This window comes from Bos indicus x Bos taurus, chromosome 9, assembly GCF_003369695.1.
Source record: "Bos indicus x Bos taurus breed Angus x Brahman F1 hybrid chromosome 9, Bos_hybrid_MaternalHap_v2.0, whole genome shotgun sequence".
NCBI classification, from domain to species: Eukaryota; Metazoa; Chordata; class Mammalia; order Artiodactyla; family Bovidae; genus Bos; species Bos indicus x Bos taurus.
The window spans coordinates 26,324,985-26,347,071 of record NC_040084.1 but is presented as its reverse complement, the minus strand read 5'-3'; the positions used below and the strand labels follow the sequence as shown (position 1 = coordinate 26,347,071).

General features: G+C 42.5%; 1 protein-coding gene across 2 annotated transcripts in view; it reads left to right on the top strand.

The window, feature by feature from the left end:
* The first annotated feature begins 390 nt into the window (after positions 1 to 390).
* The window catches only part of RNF217 (ring finger protein 217), a 123,407-nt gene continuing 101,710 nt past the window's right edge, over positions 391 to 22,087 (top strand). For both annotated transcript variants that reach the window (XM_027551077.1, XM_027551076.1), the window contains exon 1: positions 391 to 1,357. In XM_027551077.1, coding sequence (XP_027406878.1) covers positions 476 to 1,357 — 882 coding nt within the window. In that variant the 5' untranslated portion in view covers positions 391 to 475. The remainder of the gene's footprint in view (positions 1,358 to 22,087) is intronic.

The following is a 22,087-nucleotide window of genomic DNA, read 5'->3' as shown; positions in this document are numbered from 1 at the left end:
CTCCCGGTGCGCGCCGCTGCGGCGCCACAGGCCCCTCGACCCTGTGACCACCGCCCTCCGGCCGCCTGGCCCGCAGCGGGGACCGGCGATGGCGCGGAACTGACGGTCTCCTCCCTCCGGACCCTTCTGTCCCGCACGGGGGCTCCCGGGGGCCGCGGCGCCGCCCCGACTTGCATGTGGGGCGCGCGCGCCGGCGGCCGGAGCGAGCGGCCCTCGGTGCCCCCGAGGCGGTGCCCGGCCGCGCGGGCGGACCGGGAGGAGGAGCAGCAGCAGGCCGGGCCGGGCTCCCCGCGCGCCGCCGCCCGGGAGCACGGGCTCCCTGGAGGGAGCTCGGGGCGTCCCAGCCTCGGAGGAGGGACCCGGAAGCAGAAGCGGAGCCCCGAGTCGAGCCGAGCCGCTGCCCCCGCTGCCCGCCGGCGCCGGGTGGGGGTCCCGGCGGCTGGATGGGCAGCGGCGGCTCGGGCCGCGGGCGGCGATGGGCGAGGAGCAGAGCACGGTGAGCGGTGCCGGCGGGCCCCTGGAGGCGCGGATCCCCGCTGGCGACGCCGCGGGCCCCCCGGAGCCCCCGCGGCCGCCGGGGCACAGCGCCGGGGCGCCCGGGCCGCGCGCCGCCTCCGCCGAGCCGAGCGGCGGCGGCTGCGGAAGCGACTCCGGCTGCGCGGACGCCGGAGCCCCGGAGCCCGCGGAGAGCCGAGGGGCCCCGAGCTGGAGCAAGAGCCGGGCACCCGGGCAGCCCGCGGGACTGGCCCTCCCCGGGCCCCTCAACCCGCAGGCTTTGCAAAAGCAGCTGGCCGAGGAGGAGGAGGAAACGGGGGAGCGAAACGAGAGCGGGGATGAACAGCAGGAGGCGCCCCCCGGCGAGGAGCTTGAGCCCCCGACCCGTGTCCACGTCGGGGCCCCGGACGGACTGGTCTTGGACGTGCTGGGCCCGCGGCGCCCGCCCCCGGCCAAGAGACAAGTGTTCTGCTCCGTGTTCTGCGTGGAGAACGACCTGTCCGAGGTCCCCTCGGCGGAGCGGCTCTCGCTGCCCGCATCGCCACCTCGGGCTCCGCCGGTGACCAACCCTCCCAGCACCCCCTCCTCCTTCCCCAGCCCCCAGCTGTCGCTCCCAGCGGACCCCTTGTCCCCCGACGGCGGCAGTATCGAGCTGGAGTTCTACCTGGCGCCGGAGCCGTTCTCCGTGCCCAGCCTGTTGGGAGCCCCACCCTACTCCGACCTGGGTGGGGTCGGGGATCCCTATGCGCCCCTCATGGTGCTGATGTGCCGGGTGTGCCTGGAAGACAAGCCCATCAAGCCCCTGCCCTGCTGCAAGAAGGCCGTATGCGAGGAGTGCCTCAGAGTCTACCTGAGCTCCCAGGTAACCTCACCCCTCCGACCCTCCTCTGTTCCCCATTCAGCTTTCCAAATCCGTGGCCAGGAAATCCCGCTCGCCAGCTCACTGCTCACCGGAAGAGGTGATGAGCACCCTTACCAAGGACGTCTATCAGTGTCTTACATCTCGGTTGTTGCCCTTAGAATATTTAAGTGTGTTTGTCTTCGTGGGTTAGCTCGACTGGAATTTAACTCTGGGTGAGCTTTGGGCTTTGATTGGCCACCACAGAAGGAACAGGGTATGAATGCATTGCCCTCTTCTATTTATTTTATTAGATTTCGAGCAAGGAGCTTGCTCAAAGAGGAGGGCAGTTGAGCGCGCTTCAGAGGCCTGGTATTCCAGAAACTGACAAATAGTGGGCATAAAATAAATATGTATTGAGTTAGTGGAGAGAAGGGTTGCAATGAGTGATTCCTGAATTTGAAATTTTGCTACTTTAAGGTAATCCAAAGAAAAGTGTTATTAATTATGTATTCCTTGCCCCTGGGTCACTTTTCAGTTTCCTTTTCCACAGTAAAGTTGAAGTACTTTTTCTCACTGAAGTTTTAAGCCAGCAGAATGCTTTATTTCTTTAAGAAGGAACAAAACAGAAAAAGCAAAACAAAGCAAAGCAAGGCTAAGAGGCTTAACAAAACAAGCACTGGTGAAACTTTCCTCCTCAGTTGCTTATTTGAAAGCTTGTTTTTTTTCTTGGAAAGTTGAAGAGTGCAGTTGACCGGCTTTCCTTCCCTGGTGGTGAAGGCGTCCTTCTAGCAGCTTTCAGTCTGTTAGGTTTCTGCCAGTGTTTTGCACAATCTCGAATGCCCTTTGATCCCATGTCTGATTGTCCTGGGCCTATTCATCTTTCAAAATCCTGAGCTGTTAAGGTGCCAACTTCTCTGTGAAGCCTTCCCTCACCCTCCAGGCCACGGCTTATATACTTTCAAACACTTCTGCGTGTCTTGCATGCACTGAAGTTGTTCCGTATGTCTGTGTGACTAGACAGTGTCTTTCTTAGAGCCCCTGTGTCTGATAGACTCATGTTGGTATCCTTCCTCCTAACAGTGTTTAATAACTTTGGCTGAAGGGAACTAAACAGGATTTCACACTACAGTTCCTCTGTGTATTGTGGCTAATCTGTGCTTGTGTCTAGACTGAAAGTGTGTACCCTGCCCAGTGGAAAACGCAAAGGGGAATTTAGACAGAATGGAATGTTACACAAGCAGTGACTTGGCCAAGATGGTTGAGATTATCCAAGCGCCTGTGAGAGTCTGTGATGTCTCTTTCGTGCTTTATCCGCAAACAGATACTTCAAACAGGAGGAAAGCCCGCTTCTCACTGTGGCTGTTTCTAGGATGTCACTGTCAAACAGTCAAGCAGATAGCCATGGACAAGGCCCCGTGGTGGGATTCAGACATTCCCAAACTATGGGCTCTACTCCAAGGAAGCTCCCTTGTGTGTACAAGATGTGTACACACGAACAATACAAGGTAGCATATGATGAGGTGTAAACAGAGTGACAATATCATGTAGCACTTAAGCATTGAATATAAATACAGTGTGGGTTTAGAGGTTCAAGGGAGGTGGTCATTAGAAGTTGGGGTACTCTGCTTTGCAGTTTGATTTCCTTAAGCATTTCCGTTTCCTGAAAGCAAAAATTTTTTTTTGCCTCCAAAATCTGATCTGTGTTAATCCTAAGGTCTCTTCTACGCAAAGACTCTTGTTTCCATGTCATTTAACCTTTCTGTGTCTTAATTTTCTCATCAATGAAATGGAATTACAGGCTCTCTAATGACACATCAATTCTAAAGCAAAACAAAAACTGCAGAGTTGTTTTGGTGCCTTTCTGAACCCGATCAAAAGGGCATAAAGAGTGCCCTCTTTTTTATTTTCTAAGGTTTCTTGGTTTTTACAGTAGTAAATCTGTCAAGCTTGAACTTGCAGGCGTCTTAAGGCTTTTTAAACTAAAGCGATATATTTGAAATAAAAAGTTAATAGTGACTTTTGTCATCATCTTTTGGATTTGTGCCAAATACTTAGTGCATTAGTTAATATCATTTAAGAAAATAAAATAGAGTCCCTATTAAGCATTTAAGCAGTCATTAAAAATGCATACTAAATGTGAATTGGAATGTTGCCTGGTTAAATAATATTCTTCTAAAAGGAGCTGATGAATTCTTTGGAAGAAGGTACAAAGTTGGAAGACAGGAATGCAGATTTTTAGGTGATAAGTCTTATTTCCATTAGTGCCATGGCCTGAATATGTGGCGAAGGCCAGTGGGTAGTTGTCTTCATTATTTCAGTGTACACATAGGAGATTAGGTGGTGACTTAAATACCTCTGTGCACGCTTAGTTCATCAGTTGTGTCCGACTCTTTGCGACCTCATGGACTGTAGCCTCCCAGAGTCCTCTGCCTCTGGGATTCTTCAAGCAAGGATACTGGAGTGGGTTGCCATGACCTCTCCAGGGGATCTTCCCAACCCAAGGATTGAACCCATGTTGCCTGTGTCTCCTGGGTTGGCAGATGGATTCTTTACCCTTGGGTCACCTGGGAAACCCAAATACCTCTATGTGCATGCATGCATGCTCAATCTTTTAAGTCATCTGACTCTTTGTAACTCTATGGACCATAGCCCACCAGAGTCCTGTATCCCTGGGATTCTCCAGGCAAGAATATTGGAATGGGTTGCCATGCCTTCTTCCAGGCGATCTTCCGGACCCAGGGGTTGAACCAGCGTCTCTTATGTCTCCTGCATTGTCAGGTGGGTTGTTTACCACTAGCATCACCTGGGAAGCCCAAATTCCTCTATATTGTGGTTTAAAAATAATAGTTTTAGTTTTTTAAAACAGTGATTTGAAAAACTAAAACCAGTTTTTTTTTCAGTGATAAGAATTCTTCTTCAGTTATCACTATGCCTGGGGTCTATGCAGGATCCTTCTTAGTGGAATGACTTTACTGGCCAGCAGGTATCAGTTGCTGTGGTGAAGGATTGAACTGGTACATTATAATCTTTGGTACACATACATAGGGGTCGAGGTAGAGGCGCTAGAGCCCCATGGTACAGACAGTGGGAGTTTAACTGGTTTGTGTTGCATGAGTATGTAAATCTTCGGTGCATAAACTTCAGAAGTCCATTTCCAATGGCCTGTGTGCACATGTATGACCGTGGCTTAGAGCATGCAATGCCAGGGATATCTGTGGTCTCCTTCAGGGCACTGAGCCGTTCTGAGAACTGACCTTCTCAGCTGGTTTGGCCTTTACCCCATTTTCTTAGGAGGAAGGGTTGTTACTTTCCTCATTTCATGGAATGATACCGCACTCATTTCAAAAATTCTCCGCAGGTATCTTTCCTTTATGATTTTGATTTGAAACAGTAAAATCTGGTAGGATGTGAAATACTAATATTGAGCACTTTATATAAAGAAAAGAGAGAATTGGACATGCTAAGGGCTTTCTAAAGGTAACAGCTGTTGTGACTTTCATCACTCTGCTTCAAAGTGCTTGTGATGGCACATGCATATGAATTGGAATGTATACACCTGTCAAATGAGTATTAATAGAGACAAGCAACACATTTCTTCGGCACTTTGTGAACAAAACAGCTGCTAGATGATAATGTCCTGAAATGACTGTCTACTATAGTCATCCTAGAACCGGTGACCTAGGAGTGAAAGCTTCTAGATCCTTTTATTAAACTCTGAGTCATCCAGACCTTTATGGGTAAAAGTGTAGCTTGCTTTTTCCCTTTAAACCTTAAAGCACCCTGTATATTTTTAGAAACTGGCCTTTTCAAGATGGAGTTTGCCAGCAGCCACCTTCACACAGGTGAATTTATGGATCCTCTCCTGCCAGCTGTGATTTTGGTAGTCTTGAAAATGTGAAGAATAAGAGACTGAACTCTGTTAAATCACTCTGTGAATTTAAAAAGTGAGGATTCCAGCGTATGTAAACTTACTCTTCCGTGTACTGTGTGTGTGTGTGTGTGTGTGTGTGTGTGTGTGTGTGTGTGTGTGTGTGTGTGTGGTGTGTGTGTGTGTGTGGTGTGTGTGTGTGTGGTGTGTGTGTGTGTGTGGTGTGTGTGTGTGGTGTGTGTGGGGGGTGTGTGTGGGGTGTGTGTGTGTGGTGTGTGTGTGTGTGTGGTGTGTGTGTGTGGGGGGGTGTGTGTGTGGGGTGTGTGTGTGTGGTGTGTGTGTGTGTGTGGTGTGTGTGTGTGTGTGGTGTGTGTGTGTGTGTGGTGTGTATTCTGGAGCTGTGGTTAACATTCACTTTCACACCTTTCTGACTCATGCACTTCTTTTTCCTCTTCTGACTCTTTAATGCTCTCTCTCTCAATAATTTCTTCATTTCCATTTCCCCTTAATAATTCTCTCTTTTTCCTCTTACTTTTCAAAATTTGATTTTAAATAGCACTTGAGTGCTGCCGAGGAGTCAGGGCCCTGTCCGGGCTGTGCGCTGGGCCCTCAGGACCTGGTGCAGATGGTGTCTGGGCGCCTGCCTTCCCGCGTCCTCCGGCGTCTAGAGACGACACACTCCGCCGAGAAACCCTGCCCTGTCTACGGGTCTCAAATAACCTGACTAGTACTACTTCCCTTGGGTGTCACCTTTAGAGTGGTGATTTTTTTTTTTCCTCCTAGAGTAGAGCTCAGCTTTTTATAGTTGAAGGCTGTTCCTTACTCCTCATGTGAGAGACACAAAAAGAACATTAGATTTGAGCTCCCAGCTTTTCCTTAAGCATTGGTGATGGGGATGTAGACAGATGTCTGAGTCATAATTTCTTATAATTAACATTTTCATTTGTTAATGTACCATTTACACATATAAGACATTTATTGGCTACCTGTATGTCAGGGACCTTGAGAGACTTTTTAAATGTATTAAATGCCCACAAGGAGCTGGCTTAGAGCCTTGCTGGCCGTGTTTCCTCCAAGCTTTATCTGGTGGCATAAATAAGCTTTCCTTTAAGTTCTCGGACAAGTGTGGCTCTCCTCTTCTTTTTCCTTTCTGGGAGGATTTTATTAAGCCAGTCTGGAACACCAGCTAACCTTTTAGTAAACATATTACTGTTCCTCCTCTTACATGTTTATTTCAAAGTAATAAGAAACATTATTGTAATAAGTTATTACTATAATTAAATGTTCTTAATTAACATTTCTTAGAGCTCTTTGTAATTGTTGTAAATAGAATATTAGTTAATGCTTTGCTTCTTTCAACATTTTTATTACTTTTGCGCTTTTGCAAAAAAAATACTCAAAAGAAAACATGTTGCTAACTGTGTTTGGATCATTCATAAAAATATGGCCAATCTTTAAAGTTAGGACACTTTCAAAGAATTGTTTCTTGGTTCTACTTCACTTTGTCAGCAGAGTTTTATGTGATAAACTTATTGAACCTTCCCAAATCAAGTTCTGTCTTAAAAAAAAAATTCAGTATCTTCAGGACAATAATTCCTAGAAGAACATTCTCTTTCAAAGTGATCACTCCTATTTGCCCCATCAGTTTTGGGTAATTACTCTTGAGCTTTGAAGTTTCCATAAATAACAACCATTAATTGAACACCTATATTTCAAGCATTTTTTACATTTATTGTGTTTCAGTTTCTGTTAATATGTTATTATGTTTCCATTTAGTGTATTTTATTATTTAATTTTAATTCCCTTGCATATTAAATACCTATTACATACCAAGCACTGTTGGTGTTGGAAACACAGAGAAGTGAAACAGATAAAACCCCTTACTCTATGGAGTTTATTTATTAGGCTGGGGGGAGATTGATAATAAAATAAGTAAATTAGTTAGTATACTAGATATTATTTAGTCTACTATAGTATACTATAGAGAAAGAAAAACAAGGGAAAGGTGATAATATTGGGAAGGAGGTTTTTCTTTATGTATTTATAGTGTTTTTAGGAATTGTCAGCGAGGGTTTGTTTTACATGGTGACTTTTGAGCAGAGATCTTCATGATGGCAGTGAGAGAGCAAACCAAGAGAATATCTGAGGAAACAGTAAGTATAAAGTTCCAGAGACAGGAGCATGCTTGCTGAGGGGTTCCAGGAATGACAGAGAGATTCATATGGGTGAAGCATATGGAATGAGGTGGGAAGCACTAAGAAGAAACCGGAAGGAGAAGTGGGAAAAGCTGATGGAAAGGGCTTTAAGGCCTCAAAGAACTTGCAGTTCCTCTGAATGAGCTGGAAAGCGGTAAGATGGTTTTGGGTTAGTCAGATGTGACTTCACCTTTAAGACAGAGGACTCTGGCTCTCTGTGGAGAATGTATCAAGAGAGTCAAGAGCAGAAGTAAAGGGACTTCCCTGGAAGTCCAGTGGTTAAGACTCTGTGCTTCCAATTGCAGGGGGCAGAGGTTCGATTCCTAGTCAGAGAATGAAGATTCCACATGCTACCTAGCTAAATAAAAGCCATTAAAAAAAAAAAAAAAAAACCAACTTGGGGGAAAAAAAAGAATGGAAGTGATCAGTTAGAAGAATTTGGCAATAAGCCAGAGAGGAGATGTGATGGTTCAGACGAGGGTGATTAGAGGTAGATACGGTTTGAACTGGTGGAATTTTGGATGTATTATGACAGTAGAGCTGATGGAGTGTGCTGATGACTTGGTGTGGGATAAGAGGAAAAGAGTCCAGAATGACTCAGGTTTTGAGCCCAAGCAATCAGAAGAATGGGTTTGCCATTTAACAAGGTGAGGAATACTGTAGGAGGACTTATATTAAGGAGAATCAGGAGTTCATGCAAAGTTCCAAAAGCTTGTTTAGACATTCATAAAAGGATGGCAGTTGGCGTGTGGCATTCAGCAAAGAGACCTTAAGAGGAGATGTAAATTTCTGTCTTTCTGGTATAGAGAAGATGTTTAAAGCCATGAGACCAGAGGAGGATTGAGGACTGGGTCTGGGCATACCAGGGCTTGCTGATATAGAGCCTGGGATGTGTGAAGGAATAGGAAGGAGTCTGAAAGGGAGAGGGCAAAAAGGAAACCAAGGTAGAGTGGGTTAACCAGAAGCCAAACAAAGATGATGTTTGATAAAGGAAGGAAAAATCATTTTTGCCTAATGTTTCTGATAGTTTCAGCAGGATAAGCGTTTAAATTGACCATTGGATTTCCCAACAAGGAGACTGTTTGTAAGTGTGAATAGTGCTGTTTTCATTGGCACTGCTGGAGTTGACTTTCTGATTATAATAGGTTCAAGAAAACAGGAACAGCTCAATTTCTGTACTGAAGGTAGTAGAATGTTACATGAGGAAACTCAGGGTTAGCAAGGTTAAAGAACTTGTCCTAAATCACATAGCTAGGAAATGGCAATGGTGGGATTTCAGTTCCATTTGGCTCTAAAACCCAAGGTCTTTTAATAGTGTTTGCATTTATTATCTTATTTAATAAGTTAAATATGTTGATTTTTTTTTAAAGTTTATATCTGTATTGTACAAAGTCACAAGGCTTCCAGTCCAAGAAGAAACTTAATTACATGTTTTGAGGAAGTGGAAGTCTCTTGCCCAAATTTAGATCCAGAGAAAGATTTCAACCAAAGTCAGCTTCATCTTCATGTAAGAAAATCAGGAATTGAGTTGAGAAGAGCTATGATTTAACTTACTATTAAGTTTTAATGGCAGCACACTCTCTTGTTTTCTTCCTAACTCTTGACCATGCCTTTTCTTTCCATTTGAACTATTTTTATGTTACCATCTCTTAATGTTGGTATCTGCATGATCATATATTAAACCCTCTCTCTCCTCACATTCAAGTCAGAAAGAGAAGGGAGCAGCAGAGAATGAGATGATTAGATAGCATCACTGACTCAATCAACACAAATTTTTGCAAACTCTGGGAGATGGGCAGTGGAGGGTATAGAGGAACCTAACTTACTGTAGCCCTTGGGATTGCAAAGAGTCAGACACAACCTAGTGACTGAACAACAACTCCTCACATTGTGTATTAGTAGTGGGACCATGTACTTTCACTCCCATGGTTTCAAGTGACACCTATACGCTTTTCCAAATCTTTGCTTCTAGCCCAGATGACTTTTTCTCACCTACAGTACCATATTGCTGGCTCTGTCTTTGACATTTCCACCTGTATGTTCCAACCACAGCCACCGTAAACCTCTCAGAACTAACCTCCCTTTCCTCCTCTTCCTTCCCCCATCCCTAAAGCTTTGCTCTTCCTTTGGGGGTCCATGTTTCCATCAGTTACACCCAGGCCAAAAGCTTGGGTGTCATCTTCGAGTTCTTTTCCTCCCTCACCTCCCACATCTCATTAAGCACCAGTCACTAATCACTTTCAGTCCTACCTCCTAAAATTATTTCTGTAGTCTTCTCTACTTTTCTCCATTTCCACTGGCATTTCCCTTGCTCAGGCCTCTACCATTTCTCTCCTGGATTCCAACCACAGCTTCTTCCTTTGTCCAAGTGTTCCAGTCTTGGCCATTTCCAGTCTGTTCTTCACACTGCCACCAAAGTTGTCTTGTAAGATACAAGACTGGTCTTGGCATTTCCCTTCTTTACCTTTCAGTCTGCTTCTTGCCTTTAGAATTGACTCTGAACATGGTTTACATGTGCCTGGGTGAGCTAACTCGTATTTACCACTCTTGTTTCTTATCTATCCCTATAGCCGTATTAAACTTCTTTTTGTTCATTGAGTACTCTATGACTCTCTTAATCATGAATCTTTAGTGACATGTGATTCTGTGTTAGCGGGATCTACTTTTTTCCCTTAATCCCCATCTCTGCCTCTTTCACACTGATTCATTCTAGTCTCAACTTAGACATTTCTTCCTTTGAGAATTCTTCTTGACCCCCTCTTATCTGGATTAAGCATCCTTCCTATGGTCTTTGACAACCCTTTGACTCACTGTAAGATTCTTTATATTTCACTGTATTTAAATTGCCCGTTTCCTGCTCCATGCTCCCATTAGACTATAAAGCTTGATGCATGTAGAGACCTTATTCATTTTTTTTTTTTTCTGATTGCTTTCTTAGCTCTTGGCATACTGTCCACATGAAATGAGTATTTGTATAGTAGATTTATGTAGTTAGATTATAAATAACTAATACATCAGAGGCTAGTTGTCAACATACAAAGTATTAGGATAGATAGCCAAGATGGTTTTTAACAGGAAAATCTCAACATTTCATTATCTTGCTTAAAATCCTACAAACCCTTTCCCATTGCTGTAATGAAAAGATTCTGGTTCATGACACTGCTGATGAGGTTTGGTCCCTGCTGCTCTCTTCAGTCTCTTCTCCATCCCTCCAGCTCCAGTACTTTCCAGGCATGGATCCTTCCCTTTGTTAATTTCTCCTCATCCTTCACATCTCAGCCTTCCTTGGTCTCCAGACTGAATCCGTCTCACCGTTTATGCTTTTAGAGTCCTTTTTACCCTGCAATCATTTTTTTAATCCCCTTTTGTAATTATATGTTTGTGAGATGATTTGATATTTGATTAATTCTCTCTCCCTCCCCATATTATTTGAGCTGCTTTTATAACTAGCAGTTAGCACAGAGCCCAGCGTAGAATAGGTGCTGAACAAATGTTTGTTAAAAGACTGAATGAATGATTGAGAGTAAATTATACTATGTTCAGGTTGGTAGAAAAATTAAGGTAGATTTTAAACCTGAATTTTTGATATTCTAGAGTAAATTTACATTTTTAATGCAATGGAATGCTATGGCCTGAGTCTTTATCTTGGCAACCAGTTTATCACTGAGATGCTTCTTTATTATGAAACCTCTTCTGGTTTCTGTGTCTTCTGCTTAACAGATTCCTCCAGAACCTGGGCACTTAGGAACAGCCGTTTTATTTTGATCATGGCATGTAGGTCAGGAATTTGGGAAGGGCTCAGCTGGTAGTTCACACTTGGGGCTTCTGCTGCTGTGGTGGTCAGATGTCAGCTCACTTGCTTGGCTGGCAGCTGGTGCTGGCTGGTGACAGTATGCTTGGCTGTGGCTGTTCACAGCAATGCCAGCAAGTAGCCTTGATAGCACTGTAGTCTCAGGGCAGTGGGCTTCTTACATGGAGGCTGGCCTCCCCAGGGCCAGAGTCTCAAGGAAGCCAGGTGGAGGCTGTCTTATCTTGGGAAGTCATTCAGCGTCACTTGGGCTTCCCTGGTGGCTCAGACGGTAAAGAATCTGCCTGCAATGCAGGATGTCCTGGAGGAGGAAATGGCAGCCCACTCCAGAATGGGTTGTCTGGAGAATCCCATGGACAGAGGAGCCTGGTGGGCTACAGTCTATGGGGTCACAGAGTCGGACATGACTGAGCAACTAACACTTTCACTTTTTTACTTTCAGTAGAAAGACACTTAGACCCACCCCTTCATTTTTTGTGAATATATAAAATAATTTGGGGCCATATTTTTAAACCACCACACTACTTCAAACAAAAATCAGGAATGTTGTGAATTTAGGTAGTAAGCTTTTGAGCCTGAATTTTAACTTGTTTTTATTTGAAGTTTCATGTCTTATCAGTTATTTAATTACATATTTCCTATTCATATCATTGGGAGAAGGGCATGGCAACCCACTCCAGTATTCTTGCCTGGAGAATCCCACAGACAGAGAAGCCCGGTGGGCTACAGTCCATGGGGTTGCAAAGAGTCGGACACGCCTGAGCGACTAACACATTCATATCATTATATTGATTAATGTACTTCGGTATTGTGGGAGTTGTGTGCTTTATCTTTGAATAATAAAGCCTTAAGCTTGTATGAAAGTTGTTCCCTTTTAATAATATTTATTTTTAATTATTTATTTGGCTAGGCTGGGTCTTAGGTACAGCGCGCTTGGCTTCCCCTAGTTGCAGAGAGCAGGGGCTGCTCTCTGGTTGTGGTGCTTAGTCTTCTCGTGTGGTGGCTGCTCTTGTTGCAGACCACAGGCTCAGGGCACGCGGGCTTCAGCAGTTGTAGCACAAGGGCTCAGTTGCTTCATGGCATGTGGAATCCCCCAGGACCCGGTCAAACCCACGTCCCCTGCATTGGCAGGCAAATTCCTATCCATTGTCCGTCCACCAGGGAAGTCCAAAAGTTGTTCCCTTTTAAGCTTAAGTATTTTAGATAATTTCATTGGAACTGAATATCTCGAGATCAGGGTCAACTTCCGATTATATCTGATTAACACCACTTATGTTGATTATCATAACAATATTATGTTAATTATTAATGAATGATTATTAACACCACTTATTCTACATATTGTAACTTCTATCATATCAAAATTTTAGCTTCACTAGTGATTAAAATATCATTTGAAAAAGTTGAATACCTTGCTGAATAAAAAGAATTGAGGTAACGGATAGTGTTTGTGGTACAGGGATATTCTGTACAGAAATTGTTGTATTTAATGATACCTGAGAATTAACCACTCTAGTTAATGTTTGTTAAATTGGCTCACTGTTGGGTTTTTATTGTTTATGATATTCTAGTTTGGCTGATTCTGTCATTCAGCTAGTGTCCTCTCACATAGGTAGCCCTTACATTTGCAGAAGTAAGTATGTTGTGCTCAGAAATCTCCTGGTTGAGGATCTGTGAGCCCTGAAGAGGAGGAGGTGTATGGCTTTCATCATGTGCCTTTTTTCATTTTCCCCAGCTCAGGTAACTGAATTCTGCATTTATTCATTCATGTGAATGACTAATCCCTTTTTAAATCTTCCAAAGCTGTTTGCCTTAATGGTATTCTCTACTGTAAGATTCAGAGGCTAATTATAGGCTACCTCGCAAATTACTTCCCCTTTTGTGGTGTTGATTCTTGCCTTATTTCCTCACTCACTTATTGGCCATACTCTGCATCCTTGAAGCTCTGAGACGTAAGTGGCCAGTTAAATTACCAGGGCTTTTCCTTCTGGTTGCTTAACCAGCTTAATTTTAAACAGCAGGTAAAATAAAACACTTGGTTATAGTGTTTCCCTAGCGTTTTGTTTCCTTTGACAATGCCATTTCCCCTAATGTTTAGAGTTTAGTTTATTACTAGTTTATGTCTAATTAGAGCCGTTGAATCAAATCAGCAATGACTTTGCTGTGGCTTGATCTTAGCACACCGTGTTTGTTTGAACATGTGACCTTGGTGGGGAAAGTGAATTTCCTTCATTAGTTCTACAGAGAGTAGGGCTTTTTTTTTTTCCTTCTGCTTGAGATGTCCATGGTGGGAAATGATTGGTGCAATTCCAAGGGTTCTAATTTAATCCTGCTTTTAACAACTCTCACCATTAACTTCAGTGTTGTTTTTCCCCTTATGTTACCATTTTTCCTCAAGATTGTTTGTGAAAGAAACACTTTGAAAATAATGGGCTCCTGAAAATAAAAGAAATACTCTATGTGTCCCGTGTTCTGGTGTTTTTTGCTAAGACTCTGTGTGTGTGTGTGTGTGTGTATGCGCGTGTAGGTCTCAAGTTTGTGTGTTACAAGAAGATTGTTTGCTCATTTTGATTTATAAAAATCTAAGTTTAGTCATTTTTGGGTGAATTCATGTATCTTGGGTTTAGTTGGAGTCAACCTAAGCCCCTTGGGTTTACCTTTTCCCTGCTGTTAGTTTTTAATATGTCACAGTGTGAGTCACTGAAGGCTTCAGTCTTAAGATAAAGGGAGAGTTTAGAGGAATGCTGGAGAAGGCGATGGCACCCTACTCCAGTACTCTTGCCTGGAAAATCCCATGGACGGAGGAGCCTGGTATGCTGCAGTCCATGGGGTCGCTGAGGGTCGAACATGACTGAGCACCTTCACTTTCACTTTTTACTTTCATGCATTGGAGAAGGCAATGGCAACCCACTCCAGTGTTCTTGCCTGGAGAATCCCAGGGACGGGGGAGCCTGGTGGGCTGCCATCTATGGGGTCGCACAGAGTCGGACACGACTGAAGTGACTTAGTAGTAGTAGTAGAGGGATGCTTGAAAAGAAAACATTTGAAACAATAGTAAGTCTTTTCCCAAGAGTTTGAATTTGCTGCTTTTTTTTTTTAATACTGTTTGTCCAGATATGTTCTTCTCTTTTTAAAAATCACTACAGACTTAGAAAATTTGGAAACAGAATTTTCAATTTTGCTTACAAATCATCCAAATGAGCTGCTTTCAGAGAGTTTTGACACATTTGTTTAAAAAATAGCACTTTATGATTAGCTCTAAGAATAGTTGATTGATGCTAAAGTTAGGAAAGATATACCTCGCTAGCTGAATTTCATCAGCAATCTTTGAATGCTTGGTAGATGAAACATAAAAAGAAGTGTAATGATTTAGTAAGCACAGGCAGCAAGGTATTTTTTTGCCTTCCTGTGTCTCTGTGTGGTGCTTTTTCAGTTAAACACCATCATTAAAACAGTGTATCAAAATAAACTGAACATGGATCTTAGAGACCCACTGTCACCGAATGTCAAAGATTTCTAAAATTAAGAATGCTGTTTCTGACTCATTGCTTTCACAATTACTAATGATCCAATTAGTGATGGTAAGACATTTTGTATCATTAATTAATAAAATTGAGACTCAGATGTTAAAAAAATCACTGGAACTTTTGGATTCCTTTTACAATCTAGATGGCTTGGCCAAAACCCTGTTTGTTGATTTGCTCAGGATGCTAATAAAGAAAGGTCAAGCAGGCAGTCCTGTCACAGGCTGGCTAATGACACACTGATCTGGGGCCATAAATTACCCCTAACCCCACATGCTCATGTCATAAAGTGTCTGCTTCTGATCAGAAGACACAATGGAAGAATTACTATTAATCTCATCACCACTTCTGGAAAAACAAATGGAAACACATAAACTGCTAGTGAGTTGCAGAGACTTTTACACAGAGAAATCTTTTCCAGTGCATAAGACTTTCCTTTCTTTTGCTGTAGTCACACTGCAGAAGGTCAGTTCTCTAGTAACTCAGCTGATTTAAGGCAATCAGAAGGGAGGGGAAGCTAGAGCTTTCTTATTAAAAACATTCTCTGAGCACAGAATATTTGTTTAGCAGTGTGCTGATCACTTGAGAAGATGTGGTCTATGATCCATCCTCTTACCAAGTGTAGAAATTCAGAAAGTGAAAAGTAAGATGTCCAAGCAAAAGATCAGGGAAAGTTTATAACTACATTGTGTGATGCTGGTTGTTGACTTAAGTGGTTCTAGGAAGAAGCTGTGTTTATGGGAGTAGAAAAAGTTGAAGCTCGACTAGTTTATACAAAGTTCTTATTGATACACAGAAAACATAGAAGAAGCGAGTTCGAGGTGGGATGTGTCTTCAGGTGAGATGGAGTGAGCAAGCACACAGGTGAATGTGTACAGGCTCAGTCGCTCGGTTGTGTCTGACTCTGTGACCCCATGGACTGTAGTCCGCCAGGCTTCTCTCTGTCCATGGAATTCTCCAGGCAAGAGTACCGGAGTGGGTAGTCATTCCCTTCTCTAGGGGATCTTCCTGACCCAGGAATTTAACCCACATCTCCTGTGTCTCTTGTATCGGCAGGCGGATTTATTACCACTGTGCCACCTGGAAAGCCCAAGCACACATATGCACTCAAAGATGCATTTGTGGAAATGAAAGAAAAGAAAGTTAGTTGCACAGTCATGTCCAACTGTTTGCTTTTCCATAGACTGCAGCCTGTCCCACTCCTCTGTCCACAAAATTCTCCAAGCAAGAGTACTGGAGTGGGTTGCTGTTTCCTTCTCCAAAATAAAGAATGTGAAGTTGCTCAGTCGTGTCCGACTCTTTGCAACCCCATGGACTGTAGCCTATCAGGCTCCTCTGTCCATGGAATTTTCCAGGCAAGAGACTGGAGTGGGTTGCCATTTCCTTCTCCAGGGGATCTTCCTGACCCAGGGATCGAACCTGGGTCTCCTGCATTGCAGACAGATGCTTTTACCAGCTGAGCCACCAGGGAAGTCCCAAAATAAAGAGGGAGGGTAAAAGTGACCATGGCTAGAGAGAGGGGCTTAGAAGGGCAGTATGGCAAATTGGAGTGGAGAGGTGAAGCTGTATGGTGAGCAGGAGTCCGTGGAACGGAGGTCTCAGTACAGAGCAGAGCACACGGGCAGCCAGACCCCCAGGTGTCCTGTGTCTCAAGGGCAGGGGCAGAGGGAGCCGGGTCATGGCTTCCAGAACAGGATGAGATCGCAGAGAGCTCTGAGGCCCCTCTGTGGAACTGGTACTTTGTTCTGTGATACGAAGTCATCGGAAAGTTGTATGGAGCTGTCAAATTATAGTTAGTGCTTCAAAAAGAGCCTGGCTTCCCTGTGGAGAATAAACTGTGTTTAAGGGTGGGGTGTGGCGGAAGAGAACCAGGGAAATGGGTTAGGAGGCCACTGCAGCAGTCTAGGGCAAAGGTGAGAGTGGTCTGGGTTACCGTGGAAATGGTTCCGTCTCTTGTCCCATCACTTACCCGGCTTTTGGTTTTCAAAGGTGTAGGGAGTTCTTTGCCTTTGGACCAGCAGGATGTACTGCCAGTCTTTGTAGCCTTTAATGCTCAGAGGTCCATGTTGTATTGGGTTGGCCAAAAAGTTCATTGGAGTTTTCCTCTAAGATCTTAGAGGAAAACCACCCGAGTGAACTTTTTGGCCAACCCAGTATAACTGCAGCTGCCATCTTTATCTTTTCAAGTCATGTGTGATTAACTGCTGTTTAGCTTGATCCCCTCTCACATCTTGCCTGTCTTCAATGTGTTTTTTGTTTTTAATTATTTCGTCCAGCGACACCATGGAGAAAATCACTAACTGAAAAAGGATTTGGAAACCTGTCCATTGTTATTTTACTGATTGTCAGAATCAGCTTATCAAAGAATTTCAGCTTTCCTCTGCTACCTAGTCTTTTGCAATTTGCTGTTCTTAGTCTTTCCTCACTTTATACCCGAGCAGTTTGCTTACATCACTTTTTAAAACAGACAGGAACTCCCACCCTCTCCTCCTCACAGATAGCAAAGGTCTCACAGGTCCGCCTTCAGTGCTGAGAGGAAGTTAGAATTATTTTGTAGTTCTACTTAGTTCTTTTCCTGTAACGGTTTTGAATTGTTTTGAATGACTGTCCTTTGCTTCAGTGAATTCCTGTCTAATTACACACGTTCGTCTCTTACTCCCAATTCTTGTTTGTGTAACGGAGTTCCCTTTAGGTGTCACGTCCATTTCCTCTCCCTTAAATGGCAAAGACCCTGGGGTCATGACTTCACTGTACGTGGCTGTTTTGATTGTAGTTGTTCTTTGCTTTGTTTTTAATCAGGGTACATAATAAAGTAATTACTTCAACAGAGATTTACTTCGCTGGTTTTATGCTGAGTAACTCAGCAAAACCCTCCCTTTTGTATGAACCTTCATTTGTTTATTTCAGAGTTCTAAAGTGTCTCTTCTCATTACATTCTATTATTCATCATGGAACCAGTACTATTTCAATTGGAGGCAATAAAATATTGATGTGGTTTTTACATTATTTTTGAGAAAGCCTCAAGTATTTATCTATAAAATAGATTTGTCCCATGTGTGGGTTGTGTAAATTTTAGAAGAATATAAACCGTATGCATTGGTATCATGACAGATTTTTTAGTTATCTTGCTGTATAACAGTTACCACTGGGTGGAAGTTTACTCAATTTAAAATATTTTCAACTAGATAGTGTGAACAATCACAGATACCAGGTAGCATCTTGGAGTACTTTAATGTTTATAAAACAACTTGAGAAAAATTTAAGTACTTAGAAACACTGGACTTTATATTTTATGTTTACAACATCCATTAAGTGTCTAATACCCCATTTCTATTTGTTGTGAGGAATTTAGCTCTTTTTTTCCTCTATATTAATCTTCTTGTCAAGAGCAACTCATTTCAAGGTGGATTCATTGTTTTTCCTCTATAAATATGAATGAGTTTTAATTTTGGATCTCAGCACTTTAACATTTTTCCTTAGAAGTACCTATTTTATTGAAAAACGAAAGCTAGTTCATAAAGTGATACATGATGAACTTTAATATCTATCTCACTTTATACATACTTCTATAGCAGAAATGTGGTTGATACCTCAAAAATTCCATAGTCAAAACCCTATCCCCAACCACACACACACAAAATTCCTGCATTGCATTTTGTATATATTGATTACACAGTGTATCATTATATATTTCATGTAAATAGTTTGTAACCATTGCCGTCTTGTAGACATTAATAATCCATTAATATTTATGTAAGATATTATGGTAGATTCTGCTTGAAGACAAATTAAAAATTATTTTACCTACTTACCTACTCTCTCAAGGCTTTAAAAATTTCTATATTTTTACACATTTACCGGTCATCTTGTGTAGACCATTGATAAAGTTGTAAAGATAAAAGGTCAAAAGTTAATGACATTATAGTATGTGAAAGTTATTTACTTAGTTTCTGATGAGCAGAATGAAAATGGGTTTGTATTACTCAGTTGTTTTCTTTGAATAAGATTTAAGAACTGTGAAGGGAAGTCATTCATCCTTCCTTGGCTTGCAGGTTTATTGTCTGGTGAGGAAAGGGAAGAGACATATAACTGTCAGAGTGGAATGACCACTTTAGAAAGACTTTGTTTTAAAGGAAAGACAAGCTTTCTATGTCATGTTCATCATCACTTCAGCATCCCCCGTTTCCAAATAGGGTGTCCTAAGTTGGTAGACTTAATAGTTCATGGATTATCTTCAGAAGGGTTCTAAGTGCCATTCATTAAAATGAAAAGGAAGAAGTTCCTTAGGCTTATAAGAATGCATCAGAAACTTAGAGTAAATATCAGCTTAGCGGTGAGACCTTAGAAGCATTTTCACTAAATTAGAAACATGCACTGATTCTTGTTGTCATTGTTACTGTTTAGCTTTATTGTGTAGGTGTAATATGAAACGGACAAATATATAATCTGAAAAAAATAATGTTATTGTCTAAAAATGATCAGTAGTTTTAGACAATAAGATTACCTACATAAAATATCCAGGAGAATCTGGAGATAAAATGTTAGAACCAACAAGAGTATTATTTTTGCTGGATATAGGAGTAGACCATGGAAATCTTGGTGTACTATTTACCAGCCAGAACCAGTGAGAAAAAGAAATTACCTTCAAATAAATACCTAGAAGTAAATCTGAAGACATGCATGATCTTGACAGAGAAAATTATTAATACTTGAGGGAAATAAAAGAACAAGTGAATTAAGACAGAGATATGTCCCATTGAATGGGAAGATAGAATGTCATAAAGATGTCTGTTTTCCTGAATTAGTCTATAAATTTAAGGCATATCAAGAGATTTATTTAGTATGTATAGAAGAATAAATGTCCAAGATGAACAAAGAAAATTTTGAATAAGTAGGAAGGGCACATTTGCCCCAGTAAATAACAAGGTGTATTTTAAGGAAAAGTTGATTAAGACAGTGGGGTGTTTTTATCAGTTCAGTTTAGTCACTCAGTCGTGTCCGACTCTTTGTGAGCCCATGAATGCAGCACGCCAGGCCTCCCTGTCCATCACCAGCTCCTGGAGTCCACCCAAACCCATGTCCATTGTGTCGGTGATGCCATCCAACCACCATCTCATCCTCTGTGGTCCCCTTCTCCTCCTGCCTTCAATCTTTCCCAGCGTCAGGGTCTTTTCAAATGAGTCAGCTCTTCGCATCAGGTGGCCAGAGTAGTTTCAGCTACTTTGGAGTTTCAGCTTCAACATCAGTCCCTCCAATGAACACCCAGGACTGATCTCCTTTAGGATGGACTGAATGGATCTCCTTGCAGTCCAAGGGACTCTCAAGAGTCTTCTCCAACACCACAGTTCAAAAGCATCAATTCTTCTGCGCTCAGCTTTCTTCACAGTCCAACTCTCACATCCATACATGACTACTGGAAAAACCATAGCCTTGACTAGATGGACCTCTGTTGGCAAAGTAATGTCTCTGCTTTTTAATATGCTGTCTAGGTTGATCATAACTTTCCTTCCAAGGAGTAAGCGTCTTTTAATTTCATGGCTGCAATCACCATCTGCAGTGATTTTGGAGCCCCCCGAAATAAAGTCTGACACTGTTTCCACTGTTTCCCCATCTATTTCCCATGAAGTGATGGGACCGGATGCCATGATCTTCATTTTTTGAATGTTCAGTTTTAAGCCAGCTTTTTCACTCTCCTCTTTCATTTTCATCAAGAGGTTCTTTAGTTCCTCTTCACTTTCTGCCATAAGGGTGGTGTCATCTGCATATCTGAGGTTATTGATATTTCTCTGGGCAATCTTGATTCCAGCTTGTGCTTCATGTAGCCCAGCATTTCACATGATGTATTCTGCATATAAGTTAAATAAGCAGGGTAACAATATACAGCCTTGATGTACTGCTTTTCCTATTTGGAACCAGTCTGTTGTTCCACGTCCTAGTGTTTTTATAGATAAAGTCAAATCCATGAAACAGAAAAAAGAGCTTAGAATGAAACCCATTTGTATATGGCGACTTGGGACATAATGAGATTGCCCTATGAGTCAATGAGGACAGAATAGATATTTCGGTAAATGTGCAAGGATGGTTGGCTTTCCAGTTAAAAATTAAGTAAGATTCTTTATCTCAACACATGAAGAAATGAAGTCTGATATGTTAAAGCTCTATATGTGTAAATAAAATTTAAAGTATTTTAGTAGAATAGATTTACGGATGTCTCTATAACCTTATAGGAAAAGATTTTTCAGGCAGCATCTGAAAAACACAACTCTAAATGAAAATTACTGTTTGATTCCATCTATATGACGACTCTCTGAGGGAGGAAGATGTTATTAGGGTAAAGGTTAACTCACACCCTGGGAAAATCATTTTCTAAAATACACAACTCAAGAATTATTATTCATTATATATCCATTATGTAGAAAAACTTACAAATCAATTTAAAAAAGACTAATTACTCATTGGAAAAATACAAAATTTAATGACATACTGCCAAGTCGCTTCAGTCGTGTCCGACTCTGTTCGACCCCATAGACGGCAGCCCACCAGGCTCCCCCGTCCCTGGGATTCTCCAGGCAAGAACACTGGAGTGGGTTGCCATTGCCTTCTCCAATGCATGAAAGTGAAAAGTGAAAGTGAAGTTGCTCAGTCGTGTCCGACCCTCAGCGACCCCATGGACTGCAGCCTACCAGGCTCCTCCGTCCATGGGATTTTCCAGGCAGGAGTACTGATAAGTGGCCAATAAATGTATATAAAAAAGTTCATTTTCATCGTTAGGATACACTATGATTCATACTAATGGGGAAAGCACAAGTTAGCAACAATGAAACAAGACAATGTTTGGGTCTTAAAAGTGGCAAGATCAAAAAGTCTGATGTAAATCGAGTGCTGGTTAGTATACGGGGTTAACGGGTGTTTGTGCTGTGTACTGTGCTAATTCTCTTCAGTCATGTCTCACTCTTTGTGACGCCAGGGACTGGAGCCCTCCAGGCTCCTCTGTCCGTGGGATTCTCCAGGCAAGAACATTGGAATGGGTTGCCATTGCCTTTTCCAGGGGATCTTCCCAAACCAGGGATTGAATGCACATCTCATGCATTGACTGGTGGGTTCTTTACCCCTAGCACCACCTGGAAATTTAGACACTACTTGTTCCCAGCAGACTCTTGTCATTACATTGCGAATTGATTGCTTCCAATTGAAGATTAGGTGGAAGCTCCTCAATGCACAGTTAAATGGATTTTTAACAACATTTTTATTAAAATATGCTTCACGTATCATACAGTTCACCTATTTAAAGTATATAATGAAATATTATTTAGTATATTCACAGGGTGGTATAACCATTACCAGTCTAATTTTAGA